The 11,328-nt window shown below is 41.5% G+C and overlaps 1 protein-coding gene across 4 annotated transcripts in view; it reads right to left on the minus strand.

The window, feature by feature from the left end:
- The window catches only part of MYO10 (myosin X), a 228,795-nt gene extending 217,887 nt beyond the window's left edge, over nucleotides 1-10,908 (minus strand). Inside the window, exons 1-2 of one of the 4 annotated variants that reach the window (XM_064443418.1) lie at nucleotides 10,740-10,840; nucleotides 9,962-10,131 (exon numbers count right to left, since the gene is read on the minus strand). Coding sequence is in view for 1 of the 4 variants with exons in the window: in XM_064443415.1 (XP_064299485.1) it covers nucleotides 10,740-10,805 (66 nt within the window). In the remaining 3 variants the exon portion in view is untranslated. Of the gene's footprint in view, nucleotides 1-9,581; nucleotides 9,665-9,961; nucleotides 10,132-10,739 lie in introns of all 4 variants that reach the window. The other 3 variants (XM_064443417.1, XM_064443415.1, XM_064443416.1) reach the window with 3 other exon arrangements.
- Nucleotides 10,909-11,328: the final 420 nt, after the last annotated feature.

The raw sequence follows: 11,328 nt of genomic DNA on the forward strand, positions 1-11,328 counted from the left end.
GTACAAAAAGAATGTTAAATTAAAGAAAACTTAAATCGTAAGTTCCAGCTTGAATCATACAGAAGAGAAAGGCAATCGATTGGTTCATGACTGCAGATGACAATTTGATTTAAGGTTTATGAAACTTACTTCAGATTCTCTCACCAATATTTATTTCCCTTTTCTTTTATTAACTGCCATTAGAGCTACAACACTGCAAAAATGCTTCAGGAAAAAGGAAATCGGTGGAAAAAAAAGAAAATTTTACTCTTCACAGTGTAACGTATACAAAGCTTATGCAAAGCAGTCTAACGACCTGTGAGCTTGATCTCTAGCCAATTCTGACTTTATTCCTGAGATGGGATTGTCATCTAAGATTTTGGTTTGGTTCAGAACCAAAATTTGGATATGAATTTCCACTCGGTTCAAGAATGCTTGGATCCACACTTAGTCTGGGACTATAATATCAATGAAAGGTATGTTAATTTAAGAGAGCTAAAAGGAAAAGCCTGTAGAAAAATCTAGGATACCCTGGGTAAAAATTGCATAGTTCTGGGGGAAGTAATGCTTAGAGCAGTTGCCTCACTTTGCAGTAGGACTAAGAGAACTTGCAGAGCTGAAGGTACAATTGTAAGATTCAAACCAGTAAACGATAAATTCGTAGATTCTCTGCAACTCTACTAGAGCAAAAAAGGTATCCAAAGGGGATATCAAGTGGCTGCTGAAAGTCTGGAAGGTGTGTTCTAGGGCTGTTTATATTGGACTGCATAGTGATGAAAGCTATTTTTGTGTTAGGATTGTGTCAAAGCCATTAGGGAAGCTATTATGCTAAACTCGAAATTAGAAATCTTGCATAGTGTGGGGAAAAAAAAAAGTTTAAGGCAGAGTCCCCTGCCCTGGGAATTCTGCTACTATGTGACTTAACACATCAAGTAACCTCTTACAAAGTGAAGGAAAGCAGTTTTGGAGAGAATGAAAACATCTTACATTTTCAAAGAATGTACAAGGCACTGCTTTTCTCAGTTTATTTTGAAGTAAATGGTAAATTTCTGAAAGTCCAGATCTCTTCACACATTAAGTATAGATTTAACAGGGAATGGGATGATGACTGTCGTTCTCCTTGGCACCACGAGAAACTCCCCTCAGCTGTATCGCTTGTTCCTTGCTAGCTCTGACCTTACTCAAGAAGTGAACAAGAACCAATATTGCCCTCTGGCTTCATTCACCCTTTCTTTGTTTACTTGCCTTACAGGAATAAGGAGATATATGACTAAGAAAAGGAAGAGAACAAGATCTGAAGCATCTACTGCTACCTGTTGCAGAGGACCTTAGGAAGCAGTGGTGCTGTAAGCATGAGTACTAATGAAGCCTGATTTCCTACAGGTGTGCTCCTGGTCCTCTCAGCTCTGAGTACTTCTTCTGGAAGGGGTTCCTGATATCTTATAAGGAAATAAAAAAAATTGTAGTAAGTATCCAAGTAGGAACTTTTGAGTCACTCTTTTTTATGAAGCTTACAGTAATTATTGTAGACTTTTTCATCTCGGGTAAATTTGATTTAATCTGTCAAAGAATCAGAGGGCGAATAGGGACAGAGCTGGCTGGGGACAGTGCAATCACCTATGTCTTATTCTCTCATGGGACTAAACAGGACATACTTTCAACAGGTGAGAAATTAAATTACGATTATCGCTGTGGAGTGGAACTGTCATGGTAGACCTGAGCTGACAGAATGACAGAAGACACAGGATGATCCCTTGTGACTTGTCATGTTGGCAATGATTTGGTTTCATCCACCTTCCTTTATCTGATGTTGGTAACCACAGGAAGGCTCGTGAAGACTAGCCAAATAAAATCACAGGTTGGAAGGGACCTCAGGGATCATCTAGTCCAACCTTTCTAGGAAGAGCACAGTCTAGACAAGATGGCCCAGCACCCTGTCCAGACGACTCCTGAAAGTGTCCAATGTGGCCGAGTCAACCACTTCCCTGGGGAGATTATTCCAATGGGTGACTGTCCTCACTGTGAAAAATTTCCTTCTGGTGTCCAATCAGAAGCTCTCCAAGAGCAACTTGTGTCCATTCCACCTTGTCCTCTCCATGTGACTCCTTGTAAAAAGGGAGCCTCCATCTTCTATGTAGCGACCCCTTAAGTACTGGTACATGGTGATGAGATCCCCTCTGAGCCTCCTTTTCTCAGGGCTGAACATACCCAGTTCTCCCAGCCTATCCTTGTATGGCAGCTTCCCAGTCCTTTGATCATCAATAAGCCCTCCCTCCCCCAGGCCCTTTGAAACATAAAATATTTTCTTAAAATAAGCTAAAACCTAAAATTGTCCAGTATCAGTAGTTAATAGAAAGAGTTGAAAACTATTTGGCCTTGTAAAAGCATACTTACCTTCTACCCAGTGTTACAGAGGGCTGAACAACTGGTCATGGCGGATACTCTGTAACAGAATTCTAAACCAGGAAAATCTTTTCCACTTGTTCGGTTTTGCTGTAATTGACATTGTATGCTTTTTCTTCTATACTGAATAGTGCAGATGGACCTATGTCTCATCTTGCTGTTAGAAGTACTGTCTTTTCTTTAGTGGATAAGCAAATCCAGGGGTGCACAGCTTAGCATGAGTGTGTATATAATATAACAACAGAAGCAAATGCTGATCCTCAGCTTAACAGCATGGTTCAAAATAAAGTGAATTGATATAGCTTACAATTACATTTTTTTCAGCCTAGATTTTTACTGCAAGATAAATTTCAGGCTAATCTGAATTCCAGTTATTGTCATTTGGCCAAAATAATTAATGACATTATTCACAGATTATGATGCTGTGGCATATATGTATGACAGAGACAAGAAGTGTTTGTTTGGAAACAATTTTATTTGCAAGGTAATTTGTGACCTGAATCTGAAGTAGCACGGTTTTGCATTCTCCAATCCCTCAACCAAATGGATTGCTATCTAAAAGACTGAAACTCCATGCACCATTGTTTCTATTGACCTAGTTTAGTCACTCCATACTGTTGATCTGCAGTAAGCTCTGGGAAGGAATACTTTTTCCCCCATCACTTACCATAAAGCAGCAGATTTTAAATATCCAAGAATAATATTGTAAAAGGTAGTTGTAAAAGGCTTGTAAAAGGCCTTGTTGCAAGCTCAAGGAAACTTTGCTGTGACATGACACCAATAGATCCCCACCCTATGCAGAAATATTGGTTCCCCTCAAAAACTAGCATTATAAGCTAAGATACAGGGCCATGGTATTTTCTGGCAGAGTGGTGCAGCTAAGCCCAAAGAAAGTCTGTTAATGGCTGTAAGGATATGGCTGTTCTCCTGAGGAAGTGGACAAACACTCAAAATGGCTCTAGAGAAAGTAAGCAAGTGGAGATCAAGATGTATCCATGTTAAGGAAGGAAAGCAGAGGCTGAAAATATTTGTCCTCAAAATCTTCACTTAAAGTATGCATAATGAACAACTCTACTGGAACTATACTAATGCTTAAAGATACAGTTCAAAGCACACCAAAGACAATAGGAACATTGCCATCACCTTAAGAGGGAAAGAAACTTATTTACATAATACAGGAACCAGTTTGAATTTTCCCTGAGGCTTAAATCCTATCACTATTTTTCTGCCTAAAAATGTTTCAAGTTTTTCATCTTTTCCAATTCCCCTTTGGCAAACACCTCATCATGTTCTGTGCTGCTGGGTCCAACCAAAATTTACTACTTAAATGTCCATGAAAAGACTGTTCTCATGGTATTTCCTCCCGAGCCAAAAATCATACATTATAGGAAATCTTGCAAGAAACCCAAATCTTGCAAGATTTCTAGCCTAATTGGACTTGGATAAAGAAAACAGACCAACTTCTGATGATCTTGATTCCCACAGTTTGTCAGTTCAGGTGTATCTACAGCTATACCAACCCTAGAGTTTGGATTTACTTTCTTTGCTGCCTCTGCTACGCAGAGAATTTGGGGTTTTTTACACCCAGCTGCAACAATGGCTGCAGAAGTTTTGTGTGCTCTGCCACGTCATTATCCAAAATTCATGGCTATCAGCAGAGCTTAAATGCCTAGGTGCAGCATTGGGCTATCACAGTTATACCATGTTAAAGATAATTTGCGCATGCTCAATCTGCAGTAAATTGCCACTATGAAAAAACGTTAGCTCCAGATTGCAAGAAATTACGCAATTTTTGAAAAACTAATCTTCAGTATGTCCATAGAAGAATCAGTTTTTAGCTAGTTGGCTGTCTTTTGGCTTGCTAGAGGTAAATATTTTTGTAGGACACAAAGAAGCAGAACAAACAAGGCTATGCTGTTTCAGCATTTTTTCCAAACAAAAACCCCCATCCTGCCAGAAAAGCCCATCCACCTCTCCTTACAGCTACTCTGAAAATGTATTGGAAATTTTCTTATTGTTGTATGGGCTGATGCAGTGCAGAAGTCCATGATAAACATTTCTAAAGGTCAACCTGAGGCTGTTCCTCTCCCTGAGCTGTTCCACAGTTCAGAGAAAAAGTTCCCTTCACCACAACTAGTGGATACAACTGTACTAGTCATCTCCAGGAGAGCCAGACAAGTTGAATCAAGCTTTCTAAATATGTATCAACTGTCAGGTTTTTATTGCTCACTTGCTGAAAAGTACAGTCATAACACCCAGATATGAAATCTTTCATTGGCAGTAACTACATGCATTTGACCTTTTGGAAAATATCAAACAGGACACCTGGCTTCTGAAGCTCTGAAAACAGCAGAATTATTTGAATTATTAATCTTTCTTCCTCACCCTTGCCTGGAAAATTGATAGAAATAATTTCTTCTACTGAGAAGTCATACCTGAGAATTTTAATTCTGAGTTTCAAGAGGCAGGAAAAAATGGAAGGAAGCATCCAAACTGCATACCTCAATCATCCCAGCTACTTGGTTGGTCTAGCGTCATTAAGAAGTGTCAAATATGGGTTGAACAGACCCACCTTGATCCAGAATGATTTGTTTGTGTCAGGGTGACATACACAACCTCCAGAACATTGGTACTGCATGTGCATAAACTTACTGGGAAAGTCCCACAGACAGAAATAAATAACTAAGAATAATAGACTTATGAAAAATTCTTCAAAAGAGGAATTTGTTTATGAAGGAATACAACACAGTGCTTTTAAAACATAGATAATTTCCTGTTAAGCAAAAAAGGTCTTAGTGTTGTGAGGGTCACTTGCATTTTTTGCTGTCATTTTACATTGCTGGGGGGGCTCTTCTATATCATCCCTGCACTGTTTAACCTCAAGACCTGACCTGAGAGAGGGAGCAGTGAGAGTGGGGCTGCTCAATGAGGGAGAAGCTGGGGTCCTCCTCGGTGCCCTTACCAACGGGTGCTGTCCTGCACAGTCTGAATACATCAGGCTGGTATCAGGGTCCATCGGCAGCCACAGGCACACCAAGAGATGTATCGGGGTCAGGGTCCATCCAGGGGGTCCACTATGGAGGTAAAAGGGGTGAAGACAGGGCTGGAGATAAGGCTGCAGCATGTGTCTGAGATCCATCCATGAGGCAGGGATGGAGACCAGCACTCCTTCAGTATAGCTTCAACCAGGTATGGGTGCTCCAGGCTGAGTGAAAAGGGGTCCTGGGCTGTGGGCAGGGTCGGGGTGCCCACAGGAGAGGCTGGGAAGGGGCAATCATGGCTGGTAGTGCCCCTGGGGCCATGGCACTGATCTGATTCTGCCTAAGGATATCTTTCACAAGTCTGAGGGTTTGAGACCCAGTAACCAAAGAGTAAAATATTTTCATCCCTTTCATCAAAGGCTTTGGAACCTGTTCTATGCCTTAATGTTCATTAACAAATATATGCTAGAAGCCTGGCTTCCCCACTATAACCTTAAAGCTGTTAATTTCTGGGCTGTATCTATCCAAACATTTCCCAACATTTACTACTGCAAATTTCATGCTAACAATCAATTTAGGGATGTTGGCTATTCCTTGCCCAGCCCAATTACCCAAAGGAAGTGAGGGAGAAAACAGAATCCACTAGGATTTATTCAACACAAAACAATCTTGAAAAATAGGTCGCTTTTTTTCCCTTGCCAGAGCTACACCAGGTACTCAAAACATTAAATTTATGACCTGCTTGAACTCCCCAGTTTCCATGCACAATGAGGTCAAATTCTGTCTCAAACCCAGCTTACTTTTATGATAAAGTAACTAGAGGAATAATACTTGTATAAACTTGTCCTATGACTCTCTGAGAGAGAATCATAGGCCATGCGGGCATGACTGAGAAAATTCTTCCCTCATTTGGCTCTGTTCATACCTACGAAGCTCGAATTATTCTCTTGGAGGAACAGTATGGCTGGATCATGCATTCCCGATGTGTTAACGAAGGTACCAGACATTGCAGGATGATCTCGCTTCCACCAGAAAAATACATAAAAATCAGATGTCTCCCATTCCACCAAGCAAGACCAGGTAATAGGACAAACATTATGTAGAAATGCCCAGTGAAGATAGAACTCACTTTTCTAGTCTTCTTTCTGACCATCAAGTGGGGGCTGAAAAACAGAATCCTTATGCTGCCCATCACTCCCTGAATTTTAGGTCCAACTCCTGAGTCACCCTGAACGTGAGGACCAACACAATATTTGACAGGCCTATTTATGTAGTTGTAATAGCAGAATGTTTTCAACTCTTTTTTTTTTTAATTTTGAACTCAATTTCAACCTAAACCTTTCACTCCATGTAAGCAGGTCCATCTGCCTTTAGCTCAATGCAGGTGCTGTGCACAGCACTCCAGTGTGTAAGAGCACATCTCCCAGGGATCTATGAAAGGAGGCAGCCCTGCCTGCCCTGAGGCTCAGTAAGGAGTCATCCTGTTAACCAGAGGTTACTGTACTTTCCTACCTTTGAACTCAAGTTGTTTGGCAATTTTTCTCACAATAATTATATCCTCGGAGACCCAGGAAATCCCCAGCTCATGCATTTTCTCAGACTAAACAGTTATCCATTCTTTTATCTCTGTTATAGCAATTATTGCCAATAGCATTTTTCACAGCCTGTATTAAGACAAACTGAGTCCTACCTCAGTCCCACCTACTTTGATGTCAGTGAAGCCTGTTCACCTCCCTTAAAGCCAGCCTTGTTTGTCATGAGAAATGTGTTACATTCCTTGTGCCACAGAACAGGGACGAACTGGTACAAAGGAACTAAAATTGCTGGGTTTGGCAAGGTAAGGATTCCTTGGAGAACCGATGCCATAGGAGTTCTTGTGGGCCTTCTGGTCCTTGCCCTGTGCTCTCCCATGCTCTGGAGCAGCACACAGGAGGGACAGGCTGCAGGACAATTCTGGGGGCTTCCCTGCAGCAGCTGAATTAGCAGGGAAAGGGTGGGGGATCTCTTCCAACTTGGAGCGGCAAACCACGTGGGGAGCTCACTCCCAAAAAGGGAAGAGATCCATTTCTCAATCTCACTTTATTATTTTTTCTGCATCCAAAATCTGTTTTGTTATAGCCATAATGTCATGTGGAGTCCTAACTCCTGGAGGAAAAGAAGGATCTGTAATGATGCTATCATTTATTATGCAACCAATGATGCTGTGCTCAGGGATTTGCTCTGCTTTATTACTTTATTTCATTCTCTAGGAGAATGCTCATCTCCTCGCTGTGTGGATGAATGCTGATGAAAACAGGTGCTTAGTATTCCACTCAGCTTCCATTACGGTGGCTACTAACTCATTTCATGTGCATGCTGGTACAGTCAGACCAAAACATAAGTATATAGAAGCAGAGTTAGAAAAGGTAAACCAGAGCCATCTATAACTGATTTTAGCATCTCTTCTGCTTTGCATGCTGACCATTCAGGTATATTGTCAAATTCACTGACAGTTTAATCACTTCCCTCAATGTTTTAAAGAAATTCCTCATTTGTATTATGATGTAGCACTATAAACTAAAAAGCAAACAAACCAACCAGAATTAAATTAAATGTTCTTTGCTTACACTCCAGAGAAAAAAGAGGACATATCTTGTCACCCTGTGCTTCATAGGAATAAGAGGAACCAGACCTGGTTTCCAGAGGTTCCTGCTGAGCACTCAATCACCAGCTCTCAGCCAGCCCCTTGGGAAGCTAAGATAGACCAGCTGGGTAGTTGGTCAGACCTGAACATGAGCACAGCCTTACTGGGCAAAGAGCATCAGTGAAACCCAGCAACCCCCACATACGCAGCCAGTAAGACTGCTGCCTCTGGGCACCGCAGTAAAGCCCTGAGCTGAGCTCTCCTCTTAAGCTTTCGAGTGACTATCCCTCTTGCTAAACTGTATGTTATACTCTGCTCTTCACTCATGCTCAGCAGTGACCCTTCAACAATTCACCTCCTGCAGCTGCGGGATGCAGGAAGTTCTTGATGGTGCTACTCCCAGCCTCTGGGATTTAGGAATGGAAGAAGAAAATCCTCTGTGAAGGTGCTGTATGAGCTGTGACAGAACAGTCAGTGCTCAGCTATGTCAGGCAGGGGTGAACCATTGCTTTGGCTCTCCCTCCATGCTTTTATAAACTGACCTAGGCTCACTCACCCTGCAGGTCTGAACCCTGGTTGGGTGCAGCAAATGAGTTATTTGTCCCCTGTTTCAAACACAAGTAGCGGTGTGCCCAATTTTATAACTTAGCAGATGTAGCACAAACATTTCTGCAAATCGGCTCTGGCCCACCCAGCCAAACCCCCCTGTACAGTAGCTGCTGCCAGCAGACACCCCTACCCTACACTAGCAGAGACTTCTGCCCATCTTGAAGACCTAGTGACTGCTCATTTCCCTTAAGAGGTACCAGTGCAGTTTCAGTCACAGGCATTACGTCAAGCTCTTACTTTTCAAAGTAAACAATGAATACACGTACAGTAGTCAATTTGATGGAATTTTAATTAGTTTCTGTCACTGACTATCATGGAGTTATCAACTTAAAAAAATGACAAGATGAATACTAATTATTACACCCCAGTAAAAAGGCAATATAAAACAGGTTTTGTCACCTTGGTACAACATAGTAGAGTAGAATGAAGTAATGAAATAAAATATTTCTGTATTTTGATCTTTATATTCATAAAAATTTATATTGGCCTTACACTTTGAGGATACAGTTATGGTCCTATCAAGAATATTTGTCAAGAAATATTTCCCTATACATGTATTCTAAGGAAATGCTATATAATATGTCATTTCTTTTTCACACATGTGAAGATCTAAAGTCCTTTAACAAGTTCGGGGGAGTAGGGATCTATCACTGCTGCAGTGCTGGAGCATTTGTGATGGGAGCTCCAAGAGCCAGGAACTGAATGCTCACCATGCTCGAAAGAAGAACTTACCTGTGTCGCCAGATGTTAATTTCCTTTTTTTTGTCGCTCATAAAATGGGCACGGTACTTGCTAGTTTAGACAAAAAGCCTGAGATTAACAAATCCAATTTTCCTTAACAATATTTTTGTTACCTCACACAGATATTGTGATGGCAATTTCACTGCCTATACCAATTCTAAAAGTTAAAAAGACACCATATGTGGTATTAAATTTATTATTAAAGAAAGGTAAGTATTAGGAGCTGGTTACAGCAGTTTACTGACCTGTGGCTATTGTGGCTCCTTCAGAAAAATAAAGGAAGCCGCCCTCGGGAAGGGTAACGATGCAGTATCCTGTTGACTCCAAACTAATATACAAAGGGATATAGATTCAAATCAAAGAGGAAAGGGTGGTGAACCCGGCACCACTATATGCCTTCTGGTCAAAGGTTTGCCTCTTTGTTATAACTATATACTTTTTAAATATACCAGAAGTGTATAAAGAAGAAGACACATATTATGAGGGGCAAGGACAGGTCTTCTGCAAACCAAGGTTGTTTTCACTTCCATGTATCATTAGTTAATATTCCCAAATAGGGATAAAGATAGCAAGAAAGGAAAAGAGTGTAAACACTAGTGCCCTACATGTCTTTAATTTCACTCACATGTTAAAGCTTTCATCAAAGAGGAAACAGTTTCTGTCATTATTTCTTCAGTGCCTTCTAATACTGGCAGATTGGTGCCAGCTCTCCCTCTCCGTTCATTCAGTCTTAATGAAATAATCCAAAGGAAAAAGTGAAATACCTATTGGCAATCCGAAGCATCAAGGCGCTTGCTAAAAAGGAACAAAACATATGTGCAAAAGATTCTTTAATCCTTCTCAAGGGCTTATGAACTTTGGATTTTTCTGCCTAAGACAGAACTGCTTTTTCTGCAACTGAAGTTTTCTGTCAATTTCTCATGTAAAGACCAGTAATAAGTACTTCTTCTCAGAGGCTCCAAATCTGGATGCAATCGTTGTGCTGCCATGTGGAAGTCAGCAGTGAAATGCAACTGCACTTGGAGCTGAGGAGTGGGAAATAAACTAGGGGTTTGGGTTAGGATATCTAACCTCTTCTCAGAACTAATGAGTACCCTGCCTTTAATTTCTGAAGCGAAAAATAACTGACAGTCTCTCCATCTTTAGAAAGTCAATCTCCGAAGCCTCTGTCAAGGGACTGCAATTAACATTTGGTTAGCTTAAAAAAAAAACCACCAGCTTCTGCCTTAAAATATGGGTCTGTGATTTCACACTGCACAGTCTTGTCCTACCCACATGTGGCAGTTGATACCAAACAGTTTGCAATGTTTTTGCATTTAGGCATGATTAGTAACAGTCCCTATTCCCAGTTACAATCACGTACTTCTGTAATATATTTTCTTTCAACAGAAACTGCTACTTACTAGCGCACAAGTACGTCCTTGGGAAGAGAAGTGCTCCCTGCTCCTTGGTGTGGGACAACGCCTCATCTTTCACCACATACAGCTGGCAATGCTCTCCTGTCAGCACAGGCAGCTTTTGCCATACAGTGCGGAAACTCTTCAGGGCCTGAGAATAACAAATAATGTTTTTTTTCCCCACTAAGTTTTAGTGCAAAGTGTGAACTTTACTGTTTGCTATAACCCTTGGAAAAGCAGGCTGCACCATTTACAAAATCAATTAGGCGCTGTGTTTGCAGAGAGCAAAAACCAAATACTGTTTGAAAAGGGCCGCTCTTTCTTGGCAACGGCAGCGCGTGTCAGAGACCAGCCAGAAAAAGAGATGTTAATTCCCTGCTCTTAGCGATGAGAAATGGAGGCGAGTCCAGGAGACAAAAGCTAGATGTGAAGCTGGGACAGCGTAGCAGGCAGAGGGGAGCAGCGGGGTGGCAGAGCCTGCGGGAAGAAGGCTGGCTGTCTTGGGGCACCGGGCTTTTTTCTAGTTGCTTTTTTTCGGCTGATTAGGTCCCCACAGAGCAGACAGGTAGATCCAGGCTCCCTTCCCCAGTCCTCC

Source organism: Phalacrocorax carbo, chromosome 2, assembly GCF_963921805.1.
Source record: "Phalacrocorax carbo chromosome 2, bPhaCar2.1, whole genome shotgun sequence".
Taxonomy (NCBI): domain Eukaryota; kingdom Metazoa; phylum Chordata; class Aves; order Suliformes; family Phalacrocoracidae; genus Phalacrocorax; species Phalacrocorax carbo.